At 46.1% G+C, this 27,998-nt stretch overlaps 1 protein-coding gene across 2 annotated transcripts in view; it reads left to right on the top strand.

Annotated features, from left to right (window-relative positions):
* PAMR1 (peptidase domain containing associated with muscle regeneration 1) overlaps positions 1–27,998 on the top strand; it is a 69,563-nt gene that overhangs the window by 15,687 nt on the left and 25,878 nt on the right. The window contains exons 2-6 of one of the 2 annotated variants that reach the window (XM_032841011.1): positions 1,895–2,071; positions 7,300–7,428; positions 19,923–20,037; positions 24,333–24,550; positions 26,356–26,463. In XM_032841011.1, coding sequence (XP_032696902.1) covers positions 1,895–2,071; positions 7,300–7,428; positions 19,923–20,037; positions 24,333–24,550; positions 26,356–26,463 — 747 coding nt within the window. The remainder of the gene's footprint in view (positions 1–1,894; positions 2,072–7,299; positions 7,429–19,922; positions 20,038–24,332; positions 24,551–26,355; positions 26,464–27,998) is intronic. The other variant, XM_032841012.1, reaches the window with a different exon arrangement.

The following is a 27,998-nucleotide window of genomic DNA, read 5'->3' as shown; positions in this document are numbered from 1 at the left end:
TACGATGGAGATGTACTCTTGTGTTTTCTCCTGCTCTTTTTCACTTTTAACCAGTAAGTTCTCATGTGTATTTGAGAAGCCATTCGCGTCATCAGGCCAGCATCAGAAACCTGGGAAGCTTAGCTAAGTCTCTCCTGGTGTCTGTCCTAGATGGGCCCACAGAGTAGTGGGGGAAAGAAAACTTTGCTAGTGACACAATCACAGTAATCACTCCCAGTCATTCCCAAATGCCAGTGTGAGGATCTTTGCCGGTCTGCCGAAGTTTGTGGGAAAAGAAATGAGAGCATTTTTAATATAGCTAAATTTTTTCCATTTAAGGTACTGTCCCTTATTATGCAAGTGGTTTCTTTCTTTCTTTCTTTCTTTCTTTCTTTCTTTCTTTCTTTCTTTCTTTCTTTCTTTCTTTCAGGTTTTATTTATTTATTTGACAGACAGATCACAAGTTGGCAGAGAGGCAGTTAGAGAGAAGGTGGGGGAAGCAGGCTCCCTGCCAAGCAGAGAGCCTGATGCGGGGCTCAACCCCAGGACCCCGGGATCACTAACCGAGCTAAAGGCAGAGGCTTTTAACCCACCGAGCCACTCAGGCGCCCCACAAGTGGTTCCTTTCTATGAAGCTAGAAAGTTCTTATGACCTGAGGCGGACAGGAGATGGCGATGATTTCTCTAGATGCTTCTACCTGGCAGATTAAGGTTGATCAACTCAGTGTCAGACTTCCAAATTTAGAGGAGGAAAATAGAAGACTAAACTGAGAAATTCGAGAGGTTAGAAGTCACCGCAGATGCTAGCGTGGGTTTATGTGGGCCTGCAAATCATGTTGGGGGATCCCTGCCCAGGGTTTTAAGGGAAGCCTTCACAGAGGAGCCAGATTCACTTTCTCCCTCAAATATCTGACCTATTTCTTCTTCAATCGTCGTCTTTGTGCAAAACTTTGAGACATGGAGAGTAGGGAAGAAAGAATAGCAAATCAAAGCTCAGTCTGTTTCTTGGACTGGGTTCCCCTGGGCAGCCGCCGACTGATTCCCCTTATAGATTTTACCAGATGGTTTTTCTTTTTCATTTACTTAAGGTATGTTTTAAAAAAGAAAGAAAGACAGAAGCCCTACCCAGAAAGGAATTTTTTTTTTTTTTTTTTTTTTTTTTCTCATGGGAAAGAACACTCAGTTGTATTTGGGGACTGAATGAAGTTCTGCTAATGACTTCACCCTGGTAAAGCACTGAAATTCTCCCAAACATACTAATTAAGATACTTTTTGTCTTTTCTGTTGGTTTTAGCTTTGAAGATACGATAAAAATGGCATGCTGCGAAATTGAGGAGCCAAGTTTGGAGGAAATGACATGGTCTCTATTTGGCAGTTAGCCTTGAACTTGAATGACCTAGTCTAGCGAAGGTTCTCCAAACTTGTTGGATGGCCCCAGCACCTGGACTGTGCTGGGCAATCATTCAGCTGAATGGTTCCTCCTGGAGTTGTGCAGTGCACAACCTATGCAGCTGTAAGCAGTAGCCTGATATACCCCAGCAAAAATAGAAATGAACATAGACACTCAAGAAATGTATGCTTGTTTATAAATTATTTTTGTGCATATCCACTTAGATTATAGATGGATAAAACATGAGCTCTTTTCCTTGTTTTTTTTTTTTAATTTAAAAAATAAAAATGAATACTATTTTAAACAGAATTTCACCTGTGCCCCAGGGGATGGTTTTGGACACCCTTCAGGGTAGGCCACCCTAGTTTGGAGACACCAGCCTAGGAAGAATTCACATGGCCTTCTCTGTCATTCGGGCAGGGCGATGCATTTGTACGCCAAGTTTGCTTTGTGGCTACAGAGTACTTACTGGTCTAACCCCTTCCTACCAGAACCCCTGTCCTCAGCTGCTGCTTCCCATTTCAGAGTACACGGTCATTAATGAAGCCTGCCCTGGAGCTGAGTGGAATATCATGTGTCGGGAGTGCTGTGAATACGATCAGATCGAGTGTGTCTGCCCAGGAAAGAAGGAAGTAGTGGGTTACACCATCCCTTGCTGCCGGAATGAGGAGAATGAATGTGACTCCTGCCTCATTCACCCAGGTGAGTGTGGAATGGAGGCCTCAGGCTGCCTTTGTGTTTTCTGAGGGTCGTGAATGGGAAGAGGCTGATCACTTAACTTTGGGCAGGCAGATATCAGAGGCTGTGATGCCATGATACTAAAAGTGGCATAATCCTGACTGTTCTAACTTCAGGCAAAGGGAGTAGAAGAATTAGGACCCTTTTCACCGTTAACATTATAAATCTGTGAATTCATCCACTCATTCATTCATTTGACAAAAGACTCAGCAGCTCCTGTGGACCATATCAGATACTGGAAATACAATGATTTAAAAAAAAAAAAAAAAAAGACACATTCCCTGCATTCCCGGAGCTTGCAGCCTGGTGGGAGAGATGGAGAAGTAAGCAGGCAGCTGTGGTACAGTGTGGTGAGCACTGTGAGAGAGAAGCACAAGGTACCATGGAAATGTTGGGAGTGTCGGAGTCTTCCTGGAGGAGGTGATATGTGTGCTGAGGATGGAAACAGCAAACTGAACAGGGTGGAGGGGATCTGATAGAGAGATCAAGCCGTAGAGGAGAGCATGTGCTAAGGCCCTGTGGTGAGAGAAAGCTTGGGGTTTTGGGAATTGCAAGTTCCTTGGTCTGGCTGAAGGTATGTGTATGAGTGTGTGTATGTGTGTTTGTGTGTGTGTGTGTGTGATGAAAAATATGGAGAGTGATAGACAAAGAGAAAACATTATAAGAGAACAATCTTAGGAAGAGAACAGGGCCAGACCCTGAAAGGTTTGCATGTTGCACTATGACTTTAGGTTATATCCTGAAGCTATTTTAGCTACATCAGAGATCTTTGAGTGAAGACATGAAAGCTGATTTTCTCTGTGGCTGCAGTATGGAGAAAGGATTGGAGGAAGGCCAGGGCAGGAGCAGGGGAGGAATAACAGGACCTTCAGGAATGTAGAAGCCCTATGCATGGAGAGGTGTGGAAGGATTTCAGAGATACGCAGAAGAGTGGAATTGACAACAATTTGAGACTGGCCACTTGGGGAAGGGAAGAGCAGAAGTCAAACACGAGGCTCTGGCTCTGAGCTGGACATTTAGGAGGTGGTCCCAGTAATAGGAGAGCATCTGAAGGTGAGACCGGACCTTCCCAGGTCACAGCCTGCGTTCCTTTGCCTTCTTCCAAACCACCATATCTCCACCAAACAGGGGACAGCGACTGTCTTTTCTGCCTGTCTGCCTGGAGGCCCGTGTGGACACTGAGCCTCGGACTGAAGGTGTTTCCAACATGATTAGCAAGTCATGGAACAATTTCTAGGTGCTTTTCTATTTGCTGCTTGGCATATCTGACTTTTCCCAGGGGAGTCTTACATTTACCTTTTAGGCAGATCAAAAGGAGGACATAGAGAGTTTCCAACATACTTTCCCTAGGCTGAAGACCGAAAGGAGGTCAAAAGTGTATTTGGGGGAATTTCTCTCATTTCTGCCTTTCCCCTTCTTTTGCAAACACATAGGATGACGCCAGGAACTTTCTTTTGTGGGAAGCTATAGAAGTAGAAAGCAAATGGGACTCAAGTAAACAAATAATACTTTTAAACCATCTTCCTTCTTAGACGAGAGCAATGCTGAATTTGAAAATTGGAGTGACCTCAGTATAGCCCTTGTACATTTTGATTTAGAAAAGAAATCCACTGCCCGAGTTCCCTGACAGTGAGTGTGTTTTGTAGGGACATAGTGGAGGAATCCCTGCAAATTTTCTAAGGTCATTTTGAGAGCTCAACCAGGATCTCCCGACTAGGGGTCCTTGGCAGTTGTGTGGAAGTCTTTGAATAATTTTCAATATTTTCAGGAGTCTAGAAGTCACCTTTGAGGTGAGAGTGGACTCACTCTCTCGCTGGAGAGAGCTTCAGAGGTGGTGTTTGTCCTTCTTACTGTATTGTACAGACAGCAGTCCCCACCTGCCTCAACTGCACACGACAGCTTCCTGTTACATCATTCTGGAGACGCCCAACGTCACGCCCTTGAGCAGTGCTGGGAACCATCTTTGGATCTAAGTAGAGAAGAGCTAGTTATCCTGAAAGGGAAGGCTACCTAGAAGCTTCTTTTCTTTTTCTGATTTTCAAAACAGTGAGTTGATATCCTAGCAGTCCCTATTGGTGATCAGAGTGTGTGTGTGTGTGTGATTATGAACTCAGGTACTTTTACTGATGTGGTTTAATCCACTGCAATCATGATTCATTTTCATGCGTGCATCCCCCCACGTCAGGACTCCGGGGAGCCTCTTGCGTCCTGAGTTCTTCAGATAAGACCACACTAGAGTTTGAAAACTTCCCTGATTTCCTACGTGACAAGATGTTTCAGAATCTTCTCGTGTCTTTTCTGCCCCAGATCTGGAATTGGCCATTTCTCCAAGGAATTCTGGTCTGAGGCTGCACTCTGGACTCCTAACGTGTTCCTTGTTACTGGACTGTCACTGTTTTACTAGGACTACTATTTATTTATTTCAAGTGGGTGGGGCTAAGAAATGGCATTTTTAAAAAAAGAAAAAAATGAGTCAATGCTGATACTTGAGTTCAAATGTAATATTCCAAGGTTCTTTAATTAACTTTGTTGACTTTGTATATCTTTTCTGTCATGTGGAGAGCCTGTTTCCTAATAATATTAACCTGATCACTTGTTGCTTGGTTTTATAGCATAATATAACTGCACAAAATAGCAATAGCACTGATTTTGTTTGCAGTAGCACCATTAATACTAATAAGACCACTGATGGTGTTGGCTTTTATTGACCTTAGACTATATCCCACTCAATATGCATAGTCAAAATTCTATGTTTTGAAGCCAACTGATGTCGTCCTTTTGTCTGTGGTGTTACACCACCTACTTGATACATAGAAAGGTTTATTATTTCCATCTGTTTTCTATATTTGACAACATAAGCAAATATATGTTTGTGTATACATATATATATCTCTTTCCCCTTCTTGCACAAAAGATTGCCTACGAGAAACGCTGCTAACTACCTTGCTTTTTTCTCTTGACAGTATCTGCTGGATATCACTCACTGACAGTATAAAGCCATTTTTTTTCTTTTATTTTTACAGTTGCCTATAACTGCATTGTGTAGGTTGGTGTAGTTTATGAGTATTTGGGTTGTTTCCAAGCTTTTGCTATTATAAATAACACTACAGTGAGTAGTCTCATGCATACATCATTTAGTATTTTTGCAGTGTTCTTTGGGGTAGGTCCCTGGGAGAGAGACCGCTGAGTCAGAGAGAGGGGCATATGTTGTATTGCCAACCTTTGTCTTATCCGACTTGCTCTTGGCATTCACAGCAGCCGCATGTGAGGGTGCTGTTTTCCCAAAGCCTCGCAACACAAATTGTGAATTTTTGCCAACCTCAAGGGTGAGAAATGGGATTGTGGCATGGTTTTAGAATTTCTATTGTTTCTCTCATCATGGTAGCCAACTGTCTCTTTTCTGGTGGCGGTGGTTGCAGGCAGGTCAGCATCCATGCTCACAGTCACAGAGGTGTCAGTAGTGATGTCCAATGGTCTCCAGCAGAACTGGGGCCATTTCTGGACCAAGTCTGCTGTATATGTTCATGTGGTTCCAGGCTGTGTAGCTCTGAACTTGAGCCTCTGGCTTTTGTGGCAAAGCTGTGAGCTCCCGAGTGTCTTTTTGTGATAGCCTTGCTCACCTTCATCACCTGGCTGTTTTTTCTGACTTGGGACCTAAAAGCCTTGAAGTTACCGTGCTGAGAGTGGAGGTTGACAGGGCCACTGGGGGCAGACTCTGAGTCTGTTTGCCTCCTCAGTGGCGCAGTGGATAGGGAACCAAAGAGGGGCAAGGGGCACGTGGGGGAAGATGGCCTTGGGAAGAGCAGTGATGCCACTGGGACCTGCTGTGGGCCACAAGAGCTACTGGAACTGGGTGAATCATATTAGCAGCTCTTTGGTGGGAGGAAACACTGGGATGTGGAAGCCATGTCGGGTGGTGTGCAAGGCGAGGACCACGAGCCTCTGTCCTCCAGAAACTGCACAGACATATGCTGCATGTCTGCACTACGGGTCGAGGAAAACCTCATTTCAGCCAAAATCAAAGACATGTGCTCTCAGCTCAGGGAAACGCCAGTTATCTCAAACAGCTGAGAAGCCCGGATTCGCAGCTCATCCATCCAGCCACATGTCCGTCTTATTCATTCACCCAAACTGTATTTACTGAACACTGGCTATGTTGCAGATATTATATTAAGTGCTGGGGATATGCTGTTGAACAAGATGCAGTTCCTGACTTCGGACTGTCATAGGAAAACAGATAACAGGCAGTTTAGATTGCGCATGATGTATGCAATTGTGGGGATAAGACAAGTGGAGGTATGGGAGTGCGGAACAAGGAGCACAGTTCACTTCTGGGGTGTACGTACTATGTGCCAGGCCCTTTATATGTGTTAATTTAATTTTTAAAACAACCTTAAGAGGCAGGTAAAATTTTTAGCCCTTGTTTTACAGATGATGACATTGGGGCACAGAGACCTCAAGCAGTTTGCTCAAGGAAACACAGCTGAACCACGGCAGAGCCTGAACGTAGCTCTCCATTTTGATAAGTGGGATTGGATTATCTCTTTCATCACAGTCGCCCCTCCCCTCCTCCAAGAGACTGTGTTATAAAAATGACCCTTACCGGGAACCTCTCAACCCTGTCTGGTGTGACCTGCTGGTGGGGGCAGCTCGGCACCTTCCAGGGTGAGCCCATTATTAGGCATCAGGGTTGTTTCCAGTGGCATACTTTGGTTATAGAGGTATAGGACATAGAAGAATATTTAATGGAACAGGAAGATACTCTCTATTATGACCTAAAAAAATGAGCAATGAAAGCAGAATATATGATATATAGTGTAAGCGTAGTTTTTTTTTTAAATTGTTTTTTTACATACACAGAGAGAGTGTGTTACTAGAAGTTGTTCCCAGGCGATGGCCCTTTAGGTGTTCTTAATTTCATTCTATTTGCTTGCCTGAATTTTCTCAATATTCCACGAGAAGCATGTGGAGTGTCCGCCACTGACTTGGAACACGGTTCGGACCACCCTCCTAGACTTCTCGCTGTGAATTCTGGTGACTCTGGCATTTTCCTAGGTATGAGCATTTTTCCCCCACAAGGGCTCTGGCTCCTTTCCAGGCGAGGCCCTGAGAAAGTCCAGCTGCTCTCGCACGCCGCCCATCAGAACCTGCCAGTGTGTAATCCCACCCCCTTGTGCTCGCACATGTTCCAGGTTGCACCATCTTTGAAAACTGCAAGACCTGCCGGAACGGCTCATGGGGAGGCACGTTGGACGACTTCTACGTGAAGGGGATCTACTGTGCCGAGTGCCGTGCGGGCTGGTACGGAGGAGACTGCATGCGTGAGTAGACCCCAAGGCAGCCCCCTCACACCCCCACCGCCACCCCGCCCTGGTGCAGGCTGCTTTCAAGGCTCAGCTTGCAACAGACTGAGGTTTAGCTGGTTGCAATCAGAGTTCTGGAAAGCTGTGGCCAGAGGGCTTTCTAGGTAAGACTATAAAAAACAAAGATGTGTTTCCATCTGCTGGGTGTGGATTGCGGACATCTGTTCGGAACTGGCGGCAGGAGGTTTACGTCTGCTCTTAAATCTTCTCCTTTCTCCTAAATGCAGCCAAGACATTCGGCACACAGCAGGCCTCGTGTCCATTCCAGAAGCAGCTCTGTGTAAGCAGTGGTCAGCAAGCAGTGAATAAGGATTCAAATATGCTAAGTCCTGTGGTGTGTTTTCAATATGCATTTCTCTTGGTGAATTTCTGGACTCCTGAGTTCAATTCCCGGAACCCACATCAAATTGTCAGCATGCCACTTATCCCAGGAAAGGGATTCTTTCTGGGTTCTACTTCGTCTCTAAGAATTACTTAATCTTTATTAGGGTTCCCCGCTGAATTTCAATAATCCTTTGAAAATGGAGTGGAAATCTAACCTCTCAGTTTCAAACTCCCCTCCGCAGTGCCGGGCGGGTGACTATCCCTTTGAGAGTCTGGGGCTGGAGCAACAATGTACAAACTGTTGTTTTGTTAAAGCCTATGTTACATGCTCCCTATTTGAATCAAAGCAGCTGGGGTGAGCTGACAGCCTGAGCAATTTTCCTCTTATGAATGATATTCCCAGTTGGTGGAGATGGAGGATGGAATGCTATTGCTATTCTTTGCCTGATCCAACCTGCAGCAAAATGCCATGAGCATCGAGTGTCTCAGGCGAAGGTTGAGCTATGTGGTCTGCAACCAAGGACCTGAGCTCTACCTGGAGGAGAAGGGGTAGAGACTATACCCCTTTATTTTCAAATGAACCGGGGAGCCAAATTATCCAGAGTACAGATAATTTTCAGAAGTGCTGGTCTGGGTTGCAGGCCTAAAACTTCAATACCATTTTCAGTGGGTTCTGGGAAACTTAATTTAATAGTCGGTAGGTGATCTTATACATAGGTTAGCTTCCGGATTTAACCCTGGTCTTCCTTTGGCAGCTGTTCTCGGAAGGTGGCCTAACATAACAATCTAGAGTCCGGAATGATGCAGACCTGGTTTAATGATTTTGCCAGTCACTAGCGTTGTGGCCTTGGCCAAGTCATTTAACCTTGTTCAGCTTCATTTCCTTTTCTTTACAGTGGGTGTAACACTACCTCCTAGGGTTGTTTCAAGAATTTGGTGAGATAATTCATGGGAAGTGCTTAATGCTTTGTCTGGCACATAGTAAAGCCTTAACAAATGCAGTAAATATGTCATTTTGTTCTGTATACTCCTTAATTGCCAAGCTGGTGGGTGGTCCAGAAATAAAACTACTTTCAATGAAAGTTTAAGAAAGACATAATTAGAGATACAATGCACGGCTTTAGATTTCACACTGACCTTTGCGGTATCAGAGAACTTTGGGGTTTTCTCCCCTTTGGATGTGAGAAGTCGCTCTTTTCTTGTGTGAGTAAATGGTGTGGCGGGGGGTGGTATGTGATGGGAGGAGCCATCTGCCGACTTCAGCTCACCCATGACCTTAGAGGAAGGACGAGTCAGTAAAGAGCTGAGATGTTGTTCTAAGTACCACTGGGAAGCCAAGGAAAACTCTGGACTAGGGAATGGCCGAGGGCTCTGAGAACATAGGTAAGAAAACAGCTAATCCCAGGGAGTCAGGGACAGGAGAGGATTCAGAAGGGGGTGATGGTGGAGCTATGCCTTTGCTCGTCAGTGGGTAAGACAGGAAGGTGCTGAAGTCTGTGTGATTCGAGACCCCTTGTTCTTAACCACAGTAGCATCCTGCCTCCACTGGTGGGGGCCCTCCCACAGCTCTGTTTTCATTGAAAAGTGGGAAGCAAAATCTTTGCTGAGGGTGAAGCGGATTTATGGTTGCAGCTTGAGAGTATCATAGGTTTGGGACAGCCACAGGAGGACCCAGGAGAGGCACTGGCTCATGATAAATTAAAGCTTGTCCAAGCAAGACTGAGGACCCCCGTGGAGGCTGGATTTCCACAGAGGTGATGCCATCCCGACAGGCTGTCTAGCAGCATGGGAGCGGAGGTGAACAAAACCAGTCATGCAGTGGCTCCGGGAGTTGGCTGAGACGTGGTTGTCCCGATTGGGACAGACATGAAACCAGAAAGAGCCTGGAGAAGGGATAGGATGAGCAGTGTCAGTGGGTTGGAAAAGCAGGCACAGTGGTAATAAAGGAGTCGAGCACGGAGGCAGGAGGGGTGTTGTCGTCATAGAACAGAATTTCCAAGTGGATGCTTTTGGGAGTAGTGGTGATAATGTGTTCATTTATATTCGTCGCTTTTCTTCCGTGTAACAAACCCATCTCAAAAGGATAAATGTTTGTTTTCCTTTTTCATGGGTCCGTGGCTTGGCTGGGGTCCAGCCGATTTCAGCTGGGTGGGCCTGGGTTACACACCAGCTTCCGGGCTCAGCCCAAAGGAGAGCAGCTACTTGGGACATGTTCTTCTCAGGGTGGGTTGCAAAAACATTAGGGGCCGAGCCAAACACACAGGTACATTCAGGGCCTCTACTTGCATCATACCCATGAACTTTCCAGAAAGAAGTCACATGGCCAAGCCCCAGATCAGTCAGGTAGGGAAGTAGACACCATCCCAAGGAAGAGGGGTACAAATATTTCCTAAACAGTACTCCGGTTGCTCTGTATAAATAAATGAGTCTGTTTAGGGGACAGGGCAAGGAAGGGGAAGGATATTTGCCTATAGAAGACTGCTAAAGCAAGCAGTAACAAGACGGAGGATAGCAGGAGCCTTTCCCAATAACACCCATTGGTTGAGTCTTGGGTTTGGCCTCCGTGTAAAAGCTGGCTGCATATGGAGTCTGACTGGTTGGATAGTGGTGGTGTCCATATGTAAATTCAGGGCTTTCTTGAGGCTGCAAAACTGGCTCAGGCAACTAGGAAAGAGGAGAGAGAGCATGATTCCTTTTTCTATCCATCCATTCAAAACACATTGCCTGAACGGATGCTCCTAGTGCTGGGCGTACAGTGAAGGGCAAGGCGGACATGGTTCCTGCCATTCTGGAGCTTGTGATTTAGAGAGGAGAGACCAATAAATAAATAAATAAATAAATAAATAAAAATAAAAAAGAACTGGAATGTGGTCACTGCTATGAGACAAACAGGGTAATGGTCAGATTCCTGTCTCATTCCGCGACGGTTCCCATACGCTTGTTAAATTTCATTATGTTTGTTCTGAAAGACTCTTTGCACACACTGGGTGTTATTTGATCCCTGCCATAAGCATTTATGATGCATTTCTTATGGGCTGGCCACCAGAGAGAACCGTGAGCCCTCACCGAGTTCACAGTCCATTATGGAAACAGGGCTTGACCGTTCGAAGACATCAATATGATGGTATTAGGTTCTTATCACCAGCACCTCATATTGGCATTAAATAAATGTGATGGGAATTCAAAGGAGGAAGTAATTCATTTCAACCATTTGCTGAACGCCTGCCTGGGGCTGGGCATGCACTGCCTGCTTCTACTAGGAGGGAGCTGAACCCGGGGAGGCCTGTTCCTGGGCTGGCGCAGTGCAAGCATTTACCCAGTAGATGGCACCCAAGTGATCCTTTCAGGCTCTTCAATCCTGAAGGACGGCTTCCTGCGGAGCAGCCTCTGTAGAGTTCTGGCATTTTTTCTGGAGTGCCATATAGACCCTGGGAATGAGAAGTGACAGGCAAACGCCAGAAAGGATCAGACTATTGTATATTTAATTATAGGACATGCGGAAGAGAGCCAGTGTTAGAGCACCTTTATCTGCTTGCTGTCCTTGACAATTTTTGTGATAATTAGCATTAGCCTAACTTATGACAGTCTTAGAACCCCGTATGTGACGGGGTCACTTATAACTGATGACAGGTCATATTAACAAAGAGAAGAGGAGAAGGGCCCAAGGTCCCTGAGCCCAGGAGAGGACTTTACTCACGTCCTCTTGCCCAGGAAAGACTGGTTTGGTAAACTCAGAGTATTCTGGCTACGGAAAGGAGCTAATTCTTTCTTCCTTCCCCCAACTTTTTATTTTGACAAATTTTATACTTACAAAGAGCTGAAAAAGTAGCGCGTTCATACCCTTCACCTGCATCCACCATTAATCACTTTCTCACATCTGACTTTCTCTCTCTTTTATGGCATTATGAACTCATGAATTTACATTTTTTCCCGCATTTTGTAATGTGATCATCATTTTTCTTTTTGATGCTCGAATGGTCCCAGAATTGGCCAGTGAAGATCCTTCAAGCCAGCTCCACAGCGTGGTCGTTCTTGAGGCAATTGCTTGCTTTCCCTCTGCTCTCCTCTCCCCGCAAGATGTTTCAAGTTCACGTTGATGGTTTATGTCTGGGTCATAGAACCCGCCATTTCTCTACGAATCCTGGTTCCTTTTGTGCGGAATGGTATTTAGGAAGTGGGATCTGGACGCTGGTTATGAGAGGCACTGATATTTAAAGTCAAAATCAAGGCTTCCTCTCAAAGCTTCATAAATGGAAAATTAACGTCTTAAGGGGAACCAGTCCATTGAGCTTTAGAGTGGAGCTTTTTCAACGTGGGCCTCGGCCGAGTGTTTCAGCCACCGAATGAGACAAGCAACGAGAGGGCCTAAGCGCTACCCAGGATAACACACTTCTAGCTCACACTGCAGTGACCCAGACTTTCAGGATATGGAGAATTTAAGGGATGGAAGGTTAGCCAGTCAACCCAGACGACAGAGTATTTATGGGGAGAGATTATAGACCCTTAATACATTTTATGTTCTTAGCCATATTTTGGATAGAGCAGAGGGGCTGGCCATGAGCCATGCCTAAAGATGTGGGGCTAGAATATCAGAGAGGGAGATGATTTGTGTAGGCTGGTCCTTGAGCCATAATGGGGAATGATCAAGAGCAAATTTTAAAGAGAGCGAGCGAGTGAAAAGCCCACAAAGCTGTGTATTACTGATATATGGAGCTGTCTTCCTAGGGAACCATAGAATCATCTGGGAGGAGTCACTGAAAACTGGCTTATCTTGTCCTGGACTTATGTATCCTGACACTTCCAGGAAGGGAACAAGGCCCATTTGGATCCAAATAGGGAACTGTGTTATGTGACGGTTAACCATGGGGTTTGGAACCAGGAGGATCTGGATTTGACTCCCTTACTCCCTCTGTCACGTTGAGCAAAGTTACTCAATCTTTGTAAATCTCGGTTTCCTCATTTACAAAATGGGAAAATAATGGTGGTCCTCTGTGCACATTTGTGAGGTTTCAATGAAGTACTGTCTGTAAATCCCTGGTTCATAGTAAATGCTCACTAAATGGTGGCTGCTGTTCTTATTACTACTTATTACTACTAACCCAGAGCCAAGAAGTGAGCTCTTCTTTTTCCTTTTCTTGTCGGAAAAGAAAACCAGTGCAGGGCCAGAGAGGAAAAATAACAAAGTAGAATTCCCTAGGGACAAGACAATGTATGTTGGACATGGGGAGGTAATCGTCCCAGAACAAGGATTGTATGGTAAATAACACTTTACATTTAATATAAAATTAAATGAAAATTATATATATTATGTATATCTACATACTATATATGTAATATGTGTTATATATATATAGAAAATATATAGCTGACGTTCTGACTGCAGGGAATTTATGTCTTAGCCTTTGTAGAGGATTTTATGTTGTCAAAGATCTCAATCATTGCTCAGTTTCTGGCTAAGGCATAGGAGAACAGGAAAAAGACCTATCTTGCTGCTCAAACAGCAAGAAATTACTTGGTAAACCAAAGAAAATTCCGTCTTCTTTAAACCATCAAGTATCTGTGAACACGAGGTCTAGAAAAATCTAAACTCCAAAGGAGTACACAGGGTCTCCTTGTGTAAGCAGGTGACCCCGGATGCTTCACAGGGGGGGGGGGGGGGGGCTGGGCAGCTGTGAAGCTGAGGGCAGGGCAGGTGAAGGGCGGGATCAGCCAGGAAGGAGGCGGGGCCAGCCAGAGAAAGAGGAGGGGTCAGTCAGACTTGCGATGAACCTATGGGTGGTTGGCTGAACTTCCATCTATTTTTTTTTGAAGATTTTATTTATTTATTTGGCAGAGAGAGAGAGAGAGATCACAGGTAGGCAGAGAGGCAGGCAGAGAGAGAGGGGGAAGCAGGCTCCCCGCTGAGCAGAGAACCCGATGTGGGACTCGATCCCAGGACCTGAGATCATGACCTGAGCTGAAGGCAGAGGCTTTAACCCACTGAGCCACCCAGGTGCCCCTGAACTTCCATCTAAAGGAGACCCCAGAGTAAAGACAGTCCTCTCTGCCAAGTATTCTCTTCATTGAAGTCGTGCTGAGCAAGCAGAGACGAGGGCAAAGCAGATCTTGGGATGATGTCATTTTGCAGCTTCAAAAACTTGGTGATTTCAAAGCCTCCAACACTCACAGTTTCCCAGTCTTACCATTATGGAGGTGTAGGAAGTGGGGTGCAGATTGTGGAGAATGTTGAAAATCAAAGATGGATTTTGTTGGGTTTCTGGTGCTTGAATTTCGAGACCCCTCTAGAAGAATCAGCTTTGGTCTTACTTCATACTAGCTTAATTTTTGATTGGATCTAAAATGATCAGTCTTCATCATTCCTGCCAAATACGGGAAAGGATATTACCAATCAAAAGAAAAAAATATGTTTTCTGTTATGAAGAAGTATAGAATATAACCTTCAGTCAAGAGAAATAGAATCAGTCAAAAGAGATAGACCATGCATGATCAAATACTGGAATTTTACCACAAGGAATTAAAAAAACAAAATAGGGGCACCTGGCTGACTCAGTTGGTAGAGCATATGTCCCTTGTTCTTAGGATCATGAGTTTGAGCCCCACATTGGGCACAGAGCTTACCTAAAAAAATAAAATAAAAAATAAAATGACTTTGAAATAAATATACTAAATGTTCTATAGGAAAAGGTAGAGAAGAAGATAGATGAGACATTTCAGGGTAGATATGGGAAGTGTTAAAAAGAACCAAATGGAAATTCCAGAACTGAAAACTCTACAATCTGAAATCATAAAATAATCATTGGAGGAGATTCATAGCCTACTGGTTACAATGGAAGAAAGGATCAGGGGCCTTAAACACAGATTTAATAGAAATCAACCAAACCGAAGCTCAGAAAAAAAGGACTGAAATCCTTTCTTTTTATTTCCATGCAGAAATCAGAATTTTCTGTGCTACCCCAACCCAGATCCTCTCTTTTGAGTTGGATTAGCTCCATTATCTCTCTGCTATTTTTTGTGAAGAGTCTGATGGCAGCTGAGTGGACAGACCACTTGAGGCAAAGAGGATGGGGCTTTAAGAATGGTTTGATTGGGCAGGGAGATATGTGATTTTATGTGGCGTAGTCATTACATTAACAATTATCTAAATACCTGCTCTGTCCCATAAAGGTGTGAACAAGACACATAGGGTCCCTGCTCTCACATCATGGGGGAGGCAAACAATGAAACCATCACTGTGAAGTACCCAGTTAATTGGGATTATAAGCCATATCATAGGGTGAGCCATGGACACGGACATCGGACTGTCATGGGTTAAGACCTGAGCCCCCGATAAAAGCCATCTCTTAGCACTTACTATGAAACAGACATTCTAAGTGCCCTCGTGTATTACATCATTGATCCTCATCAGAATCGTTTTATAGGTGAGGACACTGAGGCACAGAAGGGTTAAGTAACTTCCATGTTGCCATATAGCTTGTACGTAGCAGAGGAAGTCAGATGGCACTTCAGAAGCTGGGCCCCAGAGCCCTGTCTCTCATCCTCTGTCTTAAATTGTCTCTCCATGTGGGAGGCACTTGAGGTCCTCACTCGGAGTCCCTGCATGGTGGGATGAACCAAGTCACGTGGAAGGTGTGAACTCCCTTCCAGCTCCCGGCCTGGGACGTGGGTCACCCCTTGTCCTCATCCAGGCCTTTGTTTTGCCATCCATGTGCAGGCTCCTGTTTAGGGATATAGCCAGGGCTGTAAAGAGACTCCTAGGAACCCTGGAGCCCTGGTCAGGACCTGGGATGTACTCCGTGAGTCTTGTGCCAAAATAGTGCCTCAGATCCAGACAAGACTCAAGAGAAATAACACCATTAGTTTACATATAGTGCCATTTATTGAGCATTTTATGTATCCGGTACTGTGCTAATGGCATTACATAAATATCTATCTCATTTAATTCTTAAAACAAATAAGAAAACAACATGGTAGAAGTTACTAGTATTATTCTCTATTCTCAATTCCAACCAGGAAGCCTGGGTCTAGAGAATCTGGAGAACTTGCCTGGGGTCACACAGCTAGTAAAAGACTGACCTGCCGACCCAGCCTGGCTTCAGGAAATGCCCCTTAATCATTGTGAATCCTGCCTCTGAGTCATCTCTGAAGGAGGAAGGGAAATGCAAATATCTCTCTGTGTCTGAATGCTTGCTTTCTTTCTCCTTCTCCCCCTGACACCCCCAAGAGGAAAGATTAAAACCAAACCAAACCCCAACCATGTCTCCAAAGTGCATTGTGTTTCTTGCTTCTCCCTCCCCACCCCCACGCTGGAGATAACAAGACTTCTGTCTGAATGCCTGGGTGTTCATTTTTGTTGGGAACCTTCCAGCTCTCTAGCCAGTTTAGAAATTAATGGAGATTTCCCTTCAGCTCTGCAGACTCAGGGTCTGTCTAGCTGTCTCTCCTGTGTTGGCTTATAACACCAGAGAAGGGTCGGCGGGTGGTGGGGCTGGAGAGGAGTCCAGGATCTGAGAGTCCAGGGGAGAGTCTGGCCTTGCTGGCAACATCCCCCCCAACACACATACATACACACCCCACTTCCCCCGCGGCAAGACATTGTCAGGGAATCTGAGCACGTTTCTGGGCCCATTGCCTGCTCTGGTCTTTCAGACTTGGGACCACCTGCTTGGTTGGCCACCAGTACTTCCTTGGCGGGGACACTCAGCTGTGTTCACTGTTCTGCCCTAGATAGAGAGGTGCACTTAGTCTGCCCTGCACCCAGACCCGCCAACTCCCCGAGAAGAGGCGAGAGTGGACAGGGAGCTGAAGGAGCCCCTTGATGTGGGAAGGGAGTAGGGCTCCTTCCTCTTCTTCCCGGTGCCTCACACCCTTCCCCCAAGCACATTTCTGAGAAGTGGCCTCTTTGTGTCCGGTTGGTTGGAACTTGTCCACCATCTTGGGGCCAGTTCCTCCCTTCCCCCCAGAGTGAGAAGGAAAACATCATGAAGAACGGAGCTGAGGCATGTGCTTTGGAACCCTGACTACTTCTGAAGGACAGTCCCGGGCCTGCAGGAACAGTGGTCTAGCATCTCACGTGGCCAGGGGCCAGCGCCTGGATAGGAATGGTGGCCATCACTTCTCCAGAGGCTGCATGAGATCCTGGGTCTGGCTAAAGCCTGATGCTCCTGCCAGGAAGACCTGACAGGGGTGGGCAGAAGCTCCCCCGGACACGAGGAGAGGCCCAGTTTCCCTGTTGTCTGAAACCAGTTTCCATTTGCTTGGAAGCGGACTGACAGCATTTCCTGCTGGTTCTAACTTGGGGGTCTCTGCAGGAGGTTGGCAGTGGGAGCTGGGATTTAACACCTTGCAGGCTGGGAAGCTGCCAGTCCCCAAAGGGTGGAGGCTGAGCAGGAAGATTTCTTTTTTCGTCTCTCACACCCAAAGATCACTTCCGTAGCCAGCAGATGGGCGGATGGGGGCGATGGTGTGTGAGGTATGCAGGAAGAAGGAACGTGCACTTCAGAAACTGGGACCGGGAGTGGGGCACAGGGGGAGGGACAATGTATTTTTCCGGTGGGGTGGAAGAATCCTGCTGTTTCAAAGTGCTATGGGACGGAGCTGGGTCAGGAAGCCCCCAAGACAGCTGAGTGTACCAGCCATGACCCAGCATTGGTACTAGAAAGATCCAAGTTCAAATCCCTGCTCTGCCACCAACCACCAAGAGTTAACATTTACTAATGTGTCTTCTGAGAGCTTTCCACCCGTGATCTGATTCAAGCCTCACAAAATCATATGAAGTAGGTGCCAGCTTTATTCCCATTTGACTCGGGTTTCCTGTGTTCCCAGAGAGGAAGTAACTTGCCTAAAGCGACGCAGCCAGTGAAGACAAAGCTGAGTCTCAAACCAAGGGCTGTGGGGCTCTGCAGTCTCTGTTCTTACCCAGCGCTTTACAGTTGAAACAGTCACTTAGAGTCTCTTGACCTTCCAGCCATCTGGCCTTGAGGAAGTCACTAACTTCTTACATCCTTAGTGTTGCACGTCTGGGAAATGGGGGAGATGAACATTGTTCTCCTAGGTTTCTCATGAGCATTAAATGAGAGGATGTTGGTAAATCTTTCGGCCAGTACCTGGCCTGTGATAATACTGTCATTCATTTAATAGCTATTTATTGAGCACATGCTACAAGCTAGGGTCCATTCTAGGTGCACAATCTAGAAGAGGTCCCAGCGCCCCACTAATGAGAGTAAGCAAATGAGCTAGATAATTTCAGTTAGTCATATGTGTTATGGAGAAAAAGAAAAATAGAGTAAGGACATTTACTGTGGAGACATGAAGGTCCACTGTAGCTGGGTGGTCAAGGGAGGCCTCTTTGAAGAAGGTGTAGTTGAACTTAATTCCCAAAGAAAGGAAATGTGGAAGAAGACAAACCTTCCAGGCCAAGGGAACAGCAAGGACAAGGCCCAGAGTTGGGAACAGAAAGGAGGCCAGTTTAGCTGGGCAGAGGCCAGGCCATGAGCATCATAGGAAGGTGTTTGCATAGTGGGAAGCCTTTGGAGGATTGAATCGAGAGAGTAATGCTTTCTCGTTTGTTTATTTAAGAGGTGTCTTTGGCTTCTGTGTGGAGAATCAAATACTGGGGAAACGGATTGCAGAGAGAGATGAGGGAGGCCAGGCGGGACAAGCAGTCCCAGTGGATAGTGGTAGACGGTGCTTCCCATTGGCGGACCAGGACCGCCCCCAATAAAAATCCGAATGAAGACAGGACTTGTACAACCAACCCAGCAGTAATTTCCACAAAAGTAACAAGCATCAGACCTCACAGATTGCCAAAAGAGGAGTTTGAGCTCTTTTCCTAACATTGTATGAAGATCACCACTGTCATCCTGCTATAGAGCAGTGGCCCCTGATGTTAGTATTTTTCTTTTAAACAATGAGAACTTATACTTTGGAGGGGTTATTGACTCTCACTGCATAGCTTAACTTTATGAGGTCAAACTGGATTTTGGTACAGAGCAGGGTTAGGCAAACTTTTTCCGTGCATGGCCAGAACCATTCAACTGTGCCACTCTCCACAGCTGTAGACCAACCATAGACAAGGCATTAAAAATGGGTGTGGTTCTGTGCCAATAAAACTTTATGTACAAAAACAGGCAGTGAGCCACATTCAGCCCATGGATTATAGTTTGATGTTTCTGGTAGGAGATATCACCTATTTATATGGCCCAGATAATTTCTTTTTTCTATAAAACCAATTTGAGACATTTCCCCCAAATCCTTCTGTAAAACTAGGGTGCATATCACGCACCTGTGCTTAACACTAGAGAATGTGATGTAAGTTAATGATGACTCAGCCCAGTGGTTTCTTGATGATTCTTTGGAGGTAACTCAGGGAAACCAAGGTGATAGTGAAGGAAGAGGGCTTTGGACCCCCACAGCTCAAGCAGGAGAACTTCTTGGATGCATTCTTTTTTTTAATTGGCAGCTTTCAAAAGAATTTGAGCTAGAAAGCAAACAAACAAAACCAGTAATCCAATTCAAATGGTTGAAGATCATGTTTCTCTTCTGGTCTCCTGGATTAGGGACACATTAATTACATAACTGCCTATAGAACAGACTGACACATACCTTTTCTAACTGGATGGAAAGGGGTGAGGAAAGAGTTGCTTTGGGGTCATATCTGTGGGGTAGAGGATGTTGAGGGGACACAGGCCAAGGTTCTTATGTAGTTTGAGGCTTCAGACAAATACCACAGTATCTACTTTCAAAGCGTCTTAGGGCGGCGCCCGCAGGTTGGCCTCCGGCACTTTTGGAAAGGCAGGATGGTAGAGTGGCTTGGACTTTACAGTCAGACACAGGTTTGAATCTCTGTTCTACTGTCTTTATTGGCGAGACAAGCTATTTCTTTAACCCTCTTGTTATGCATTTTCCCAGCTGGAAAACTGGAATAATATTACTTCCTTTTTCAAGCTCTTGGGTGAATTAAATGAATTAATCTACGCAAATTGCCTAATGCATTGCCAGGTGCTTGAGAAAGTAATTTCCTTCTCCACTCTGTTCTCAGGGGTGTGGGGGGAGCTCAAAGGATTTTTGAGATTTTCTACCCTCTCTTTCCTGTTGAATCCAATTTCCATGCCCCAATCTTCTCTTCCCAGGATGTGGCCAGGTTCTGCGAGCCTCAAAGGGTCAGATTTTGTTGGAGAGCTACCCCCTAAATGCTCATTGTGAATGGACCATTCATGCCAAGCCTGGGTTCATCATCCAGCTAAGGTAAGGGGCTACAGTCAGAATTAGGGAGTTTGGGGTTATAAGGAAACACGGTAAGAGGACTGAACACCCTAGATCCCAGTGACCACAGGCTAACCATCTGTATTTTATTCTTAAAAGCAGGTAATGTTGGGTACCTGGGTGGCATAGTTGGTTAAAGTGTCTGACTCTTGGTTTTGGCTCAGGTCTGAAATCGGGGTCATGAGATTGAGCCCCAAGTTGGGCTCCCCACTTGGCACAGAGTCTCGTGAGTTTCTCTCTCTCCCTTTCTCTGTGTACCTCCCCTACTTGCACTCACTTGCTCTGTTTCTCTCAAATAAATGGATATATCTTTAAAAAATAAAAAAGAAGCTGGATATGTACACTAGAGCCTTTTTTTTTTTTTTTTAAACCTCTTGGCAATTCCATGGGATGAGGCCTGGTCAAAACCATAGCCAGTTATATGTTATATGTTTGTCATTCACTGCCCTATAATGGTGGGGGGGGGGGGTTGTGGGTTTAGGGAATTTTGACCCAAGCATAATATCAACAAAGCAAAATACTAATAGCCATCTACCCAACCCACAAATCTCGACCAAGTCTTTCTACTCACCCAGTACTGGACTGGGTTCTGCAGGAGGAAAGGGAAGAAATAAAAGGCACAGATCTAATCTTCAAGGAATTTATACTCCAGATTGAGGTTTATGCTCATCAGCTCCTTTCACTGGTAGTCTCAGGAAACAACCACCACCCCATAACGAATGAACCCCATTTTCACGCTTGTGTAAGAGATAAGCCATTTCTTCTTATGGAGCTTTGGCGTCCTCACAAATATTTAATTTATGCCATAGTACAAAGTACAGACCCAGTTTTATGGTAACACAAGATAAACAACACAAGAGAGGCCTGTTCTATGAGAACTGTTCACTGTTGCCTCCTAGGGCCGGGAACAGCCAGAGTATCATCAGGCTGATGTGTTTAATGGGGCCGTACATGGCCCAGGAGCCTGAGAGATACTTGCTGTGTGAATAAATGTCGAAAGAACTTCTCCCTGCCGCCAGTGGATCTCCTCTCTCCTGACAAATACCTCTCCTTTTCCTCTCCAGGGAAATGGAGTGGCCCATTCCCCTCTGGGATTTCTAGGGACATTGTCCACTTACTTCTTTCCTTTCTACCCAATAATGAAGTTGGCAGTGATGGAAATCCCTAAAATCCAAGGGCACATGTTTTCAATAAGTATTTTCTGGATGGATCAATGGAGTTTTCCACATTCCAGCTGGCTCCTCAGATGGCTCTCTGTCCTCCAGGAGGGGCAGCATATGGCACTCTGCCTTGGAACAGGTCCCCTTCTCAATTCTCCTCACCAGAGCTGGCCCTCAGTGGCTGATCTTCCCATTTCTTGAGGATCTGGAGTTGGGAATGAGTATCATTAATTGAACTTTTCTAGAACGAGGTTGGCATAAGGAACACCTGAGGGGTCACACCGTTCTGTTAAGGGGCTTCATGTGGGGGTCTGCCAAGGATGATAAGGGCAGGTGTTAAATGCCACATATTAGTTCAGCACCTTAAGGACCAGGCCAGTGGTCCCCTTAGGGGCCTCTGAGGAGCCTCTCCAAGATCCAAGATGCAAAGGAAATCTCTCCGAAACAAAAATCGAAACTGGTGGTGGTGCTCCTAGGCATGTCACATGCCTAGGAGAGGCCCCTAGGGAGGCTTGTAAATATACAGATTTCTTCTCCTTCATCAAACCTGGACCTGTTGGCCAACGGTAATAATAACAGAAACACATGCACATTTACAATGGTCAGAGCAAAAGCTGAGTGGTCATTCCTGGTGCCCCCCACTTCTATCTTTCTATCTATCACAAAATCTCTCTTCTTACATGTAAAATCATCTCACATCCATCTACTACGGACTCTGATGCCACGATTCTCCTTTTACCACCATCCTCTCTCACCTTGATTCTCTCATAGCTTCCTGACTGGCTTCCATGTTTCCATACTTGCCAGCTCTGCTGTCTTCTCCTTGACAAGAATGATCCTATAAAATCCTAAATCCAATCATGATTCTGTTGTCGAAAACCCCCTGCTCATTCCTATCAGTCTTGGAATAAAATCTAGACCCCTCCCCATGCAGGATCTGGCTCCTGCTTGCCTTGCCGACCTCAGTTCATACCACTCTCCCCTTTACACTCCATTTTGCAGCATCCCTGACCTTCTTTCAGGTCCTCAAATATGCCAAACTCATTACTGCCTCAGGGCCTTTGCACTTATAGAGCCCCCTGCCTGGACCTCTCTTCCTCATGACTTTCATATGGCTGGGTCTATTTCATCATGTAAGCATCTGCCCAGATATCAAGTTCACAGAGAGTTCTTCCCTTGACCACATTGTATGAAAAGCTTACCCTCCCTAGTCACATTTTATGCTCTTACCTGGCTTATTTTCTTCACAGCACTTACTACTCTATGAAATTACCTTGTTTTCTGGTTTCCTTGCTTATTGTTCGTCCCGCAGATCAGAACTACTCTCTGTTGGGGCTGGCACTAGTTGGGTGGGTCTAGTTGGATCCCTGCTGTGCTTTCAGCACCTAGAACAGCGCCCACCACAGATGGATATTAAGTACTTGGACAAATGAATGTACAGCTACAACTTGCAATATCCCATGTTTTGGTTTCAGACGTAAGCTGTGATCTCTGTTGTGTGGTGGCCTTCTCCCTTTGCCTTCCCTTTTCAGACAGACACCAACGTCCAGAGAAAGAATGGATCTGCCAAGGCCCACCGCAAGCTAGCGGTGGCATCTGGGTGAGAAGTCAGGTCCGTAGATGTTAGACTACTTTGCACGAGGCATGATTAATGGGCCATATTGTCCCTTACAAAAGGTTTTGTGATAAAAGTTTTGTAAAATAAATACTAGTTAAAAGGTGTCTTTTTAGGAAGACCTTTAAATGTATTCAAAATATATTGATTGTCACTGTGGTCCAGTGTTCTTTAATCCTGGCACTTGAACTTTTTACCCCAAGTTGTAGAAATAGGTCCTTGTCCCAGCATCTCAGGTGGCAATTCTGAGCTCTTCTGTCTGTTCTTAATTCTTCTTCAAAACATGAGGGAGAATATACAGATATACATTCTGTGACCTTGACACCAAAGCATTCCCTTTGGAATAATCTGAAAAGTGGCTTTTCCTCTCATTGTCTGGGATGTGGCTGCCTCCTATCCTGTCTCTTGGAATTGTATGCTTGGGTCATCCTCTGTTCTTTGGATCTGATGTATTTAAGTATTTCCAAACCCAAGACCATTTAAGGCAATTATAGATTTACCAGATCTCCCCCAGTTCTGAAATTCTGATATAGTGCCACCTTTTTTACTCTTTGGGCAAGAATTATTGTTACCCAGAAGATCACTGCCTTCTCATCCTTCCATCAAACAGAGGAATGTGTAGAGATTTTGTTCTTCTTCTTTTTTTTTTTTTAAAGATTTTATTTATTTATTTGACAGAGAGAGATCACAAGTAGGCAGAGAGCCAGGCAGAGAGAGGGGGAAGCAGGCTCCCTGCTGAGAAGAGAGTCCAATGCGGGGCTCAATCCCAGGATCCTGGGATCATGACCCGAGCCAAAGGCAGAGGCTTTAACCCACTGAGCTACCCAGGCACCCCTGTTCTTATTTTGAGTTTTGCAAGACAGTATGTCCTTTTTCCATCCTCCAGTTGTAAAATTAGACCATCGTATCCATTCAACCAACTATTCACCAATATTTGCTTGGCATCCCTATATGCCAGACACTGTGTTGGGCAGTGTGCAAACAATGGTGGAAGAAGCCAGCTGTTTTCCCCTACACTCAAGAAATTTACAGCCTAGTGGAAGTGATAGTGCTTGCAGACACACACACACACACACGCAGACAAAATCAAGCACATAAATTAAAATTTATATACCGATTATGAAGAAAACAGGGGATCTCCTTTAGAAAGCGTTGTCAAGGAAACCTCTTTGAGGAGAGACTATTTACGGGGAGGCCTGAGGATAGGAAGGAACCAGCCTTGAACCCTGGGAGGAAAGTGACCCTGGAAGAGAGGCCGGCATGTGCAGAGATGTTCTGGGTGGAATAGGGACTCCCTTGGCCCAGGCAAGCACACACACACACCGGTGTCCCTCTGCTAAAAGGGACATTGACCTCACACTGTCCAGGCCCCTTCTTCTGTCCAGTGAGGCCAGTGGCACCGCTCCTCTAAGACCTGTTCATCATCTGACCTTGAACTTGCTCTCGGATCGCAGGAGGGGCTGGAGCACACCTGTTTCCTGTTGTTCCCTCTCTGCCCACAGGTTCGTCATGCTGAGCCTAGAGTTTGACTACATGTGCCAGTATGACTACGTGGAGGTCCGCGATGGCGACAGCAGCAGCAGCCAGATCATCAAGCGCTTCTGTGGCAACGAGCGGCCAGCGCCCATCCACAGCACAGACTCTTCACTCCACATCCTCTTCCATTCAGATGGTTCCAAGAATTTCGATGGCTTCCATGCCATCTTTGAGGAGATCACAGGTAAGGGCCATGGAGGCAGATGTAGCATTTTACGGCTGTGCTCCTGGCAGACGTTTCCTTTCTGTGCTCCACTCCTTCTCCCTGCTTAGCCTGATTAAAGCCCTCTGTGCTGGGTTCTTGGAAGCAACCGACATGTTGCAAAGGAAGAAGGAGAGGCAGGTGTATTTCAGAAATGTTCATCCAGAGGCTTAGCTAGTTACTATGGATGCCTTTGTACACACGCTGGAGCAGAGGGAGGCCAGGCCGTGTGTCCAAGGTCACAAAGCAGTTGGCTCAGCCTAGGAGGCCTCTCCTGTTTAAGGGCATTAGCTTTGGAGCTCTGGCAGATGAAGCTGTGTGACCTGGAGTAAATTCTTCAACTTCCCCAGGCCTTGGTTTCCCAATTGGCGAGTAAGGAAGAAAGCATAGATCCTGATCCAGTAAGGAGGTTCTGGGAGACGAAGGAGATGAAGAGCTTGGCACAGTGTCTGGTACATAGGACATGCTCCGTAGCTGCCCAACCACTGGGGTGCCCTGGGCCTCCCCCATTATTTGCAAAACAGGCATTAACAGTGTTTTTCTTGGTGGTAAATGGCACTCACTTTGTGAGTAGCTCTAGGCCTGACTTGAATGCCTGCCCTGTTCACATCAGGAAGTAGGATCGGACCAAAATTAGCAAAACATGCAATCCTAGGGAAGGACACTCAGCTCTCGCTGTTCTGAGATTGGACTGGATCTGGCTTTCCAGACCAAGCTCAGGCTTCAACTTCTGTTTTTTTTTTTGTTTTTTTTTTTTTAAATACCCAGTTAGGCATTGTAGTGGTATTTTGATTGCTGTGGCTTCCTACGGAAGGTGGGATACCAAAGCCTCAGGAAAGGCAGTGGCAGCAATGGGATGGGGAGGTGTGGTTGGGGTCAACCTTCTTCAGCCTTGTCCTTTCAGCAGATGCCCCTCCCCACCCACCCCACCTGCCTTTCCCTTAGACTGTCTCCCGTGAGCACTCAGCCGTTGCTGCTCATCTATGGGCCCGCTGTCTTCAGAGGATGTCCCCTGTGGAGCTGTGCAGGCTTGAGGGTTCTGGTGGCTGTGATGCTGTGGTATGGGGAGCTGGGTCAGCCTGTGGCTGGTCCTTACCCTTGGGAATACATGGCCAGCCACAGATGGGTAAGGGCACACTTGAGGCACGTATGGGGATCCTGGTGGCAGTCAGCAAGGCTGGATGTCAGGGAAGCCAGGAGAAGCAGTAGTGGCTCACCAGCCTGTGACCCTGGGACTGGGAGGGTCAGGAGGGTCTCTTCCTCCTTGGAAGGGGGCTTCTCAGCCCCTGCCAGAGAACTTTGGGAAATGCTGGTCTGTGTTGTCAAGTAGAAGGTAGCACTTCCGGTTCCTCAGACACCCCGTTCATGTGCTTATACTTGGGCTTTTACCTCATGCTAAGGTGAACTCCTCCACACCTGCCTACCCAATCCCAGCCCTCAGGGTGTATATCCCATGCGTTTTCCTCTGCTAACCCTTTTCTCTTGGAGTCCTTATGGGAGGGGTAAAGGCGTGCCTCTGCCCTAATCACGTGGTGTACCTATTTGTGTTGGCGTTAGACTTTTCCGACTATAGGACCATACTTCTGGGGCCCTCAAAAATATCAAATAACGAGATACCTACCTGTTTTAGGCATTCTCAAACAATGCTAACAGGAATCCAGTAAAAGAAAGTATTGTAAGATGAAGACTTGAATAGGCAAGCGAAAGACTCTGGTCAAGGCTCCGGGCTTGAAGAAATTTACCTCACCGCTCAATGACCCTGAGGGAAATTGCCTTTTCTCTTACAGCATGTTCCTCTTCTCCCTGTTTCCATGATGGTACTTGCCTCCTTGACAAAACCGGATCTTATAAGTGTGCCTGCCTGGCAGGCTACACCGGGCAGCGCTGTGAAAATCGTGAGTATGCCTCTGGAGTGAGAGTTAGGGTGTCCATGGGGCTGGCATGGAGAGGGCTCTGGGAACTTGAGAAGCCTATTGTTGGTGATTAGGTTGGTCTGTCCAGGGTGGCACATAATGTGGACAATCCCATCGAGGGTTTCTCGGGGCTGGGCAGCCTTTCTGACTCAGGGTGTCTGGAACCACCCAGGTCTTCCCATTGACATTTCCAGACCTCCCCTGCTGCTTATACCCCTCAAAAAATATGACTTTGATGGCCTCAGATCATATTCAGAGCTCAAAAACATGGAAGAAGGGCCAACAGGAGAAAGCCATCATCATAGAGGCTCCTGGGGCTCTCATCTGAACTCCCTGTCCATGGTAAGATCTGAAATTTGGAGGTCTGCCCCAGGGTAGCATTCATAGACTCTGGGATGTTGTTGCGTGGTCTGAAGCCATTGGCATAGAGGAACTCAGCACTAACCGGAAGTCATTTCTCAGGGGTCTCTGGTAACCAAGCCTTGGATGTGACACATGTTCTAACAGAGATTTAAGACCTCACACAGATGTCATGAACTATAGCTCTCAGTGCAGAGGGAGATGGGCAGAAGAATGAGAAGGTTGAAAATTTGGGGGCAAGGCAAAGAAGGACAGATAAGAACCTAGGTAGGGTTTTCCCCCAGCAGATCCTGAGTGATGAGTGTGGGTGCAGGTGGTATATTAGGACACGGTCCCAGAGATGCTGGCAAGAGAGTGGGGAAGCTGGGCTGGGAAGGGAGGGAAGCCAAGCAAAGGTGTGATTTCAGGCAAAATCCAGCCTCAGTGGAATCTGGCATGTAAATTACATCTCTGAGTGTGTCCTGGCTTTGTAGCAAGGCAGCTGTGCTTTCATAGCCTCCCTGAGACCAGCCATTGGCCAAGAGCTGCCCTGGGTGAGTAGGAGAGCATGCCTGACTTACTACACCTGTGGGCAGTGTGGTTCCAGTAAATCCTTGAATAATCAAAGAGATCTCAGGTGAAGGCAATTGGAAGCAAAACAGTGTAGAGTGGAGGATGGGGAAGGCAAGGAGCATCTGAGGGCAGATCACCAGCAAGTCTGCTACTATCATAACTATCATACATAGGTACTTCGGGGTCATTCTGTAAGACATCCTGGTCTGGTAGCATTCTATACTTCTCGCTTATTTTTCAGTCAATTTCATGACTTTTCCTTGTAAACAAGGCAGACGGAAGCCAGGGTGTCACCAGTGTGTCCCCGGGTGTGTCACTGCATTCTTCCGAAAGCATCCCTTGCTTCGGCTTGGTGCAGCCGACCTGGTGTGGTTATGCCCGGTGCTTAGAAAAAGATGTTCTGCTTCATGGTTCCTGCCTTGTTTGAATCTGCTATGTTGTGTGCAAGGCAGAGAAGAGAAATGCTGCTTTCTCTTTGTTTTAAAAATGTGTGTATAGAGCGAATCTGGAATCTTGACAATGGCAAATCCTGGGCTTTACCCTTTAAATTTAGAGGGAGAATAAAAGGAGGGGAGGGAGAGGCTTAATTTCTTGATGAACTAACT

Source organism: Lontra canadensis, unplaced genomic scaffold (genome assembly GCF_010015895.1).
Source record: "Lontra canadensis isolate GAN:19392208 unplaced genomic scaffold, GSC_riverotter_1.0 scaffold118, whole genome shotgun sequence".
NCBI classification, from domain to species: Eukaryota; Metazoa; Chordata; class Mammalia; order Carnivora; family Mustelidae; genus Lontra; species Lontra canadensis.
This window is presented reverse-complemented; position numbering and strand designations above follow the sequence as displayed.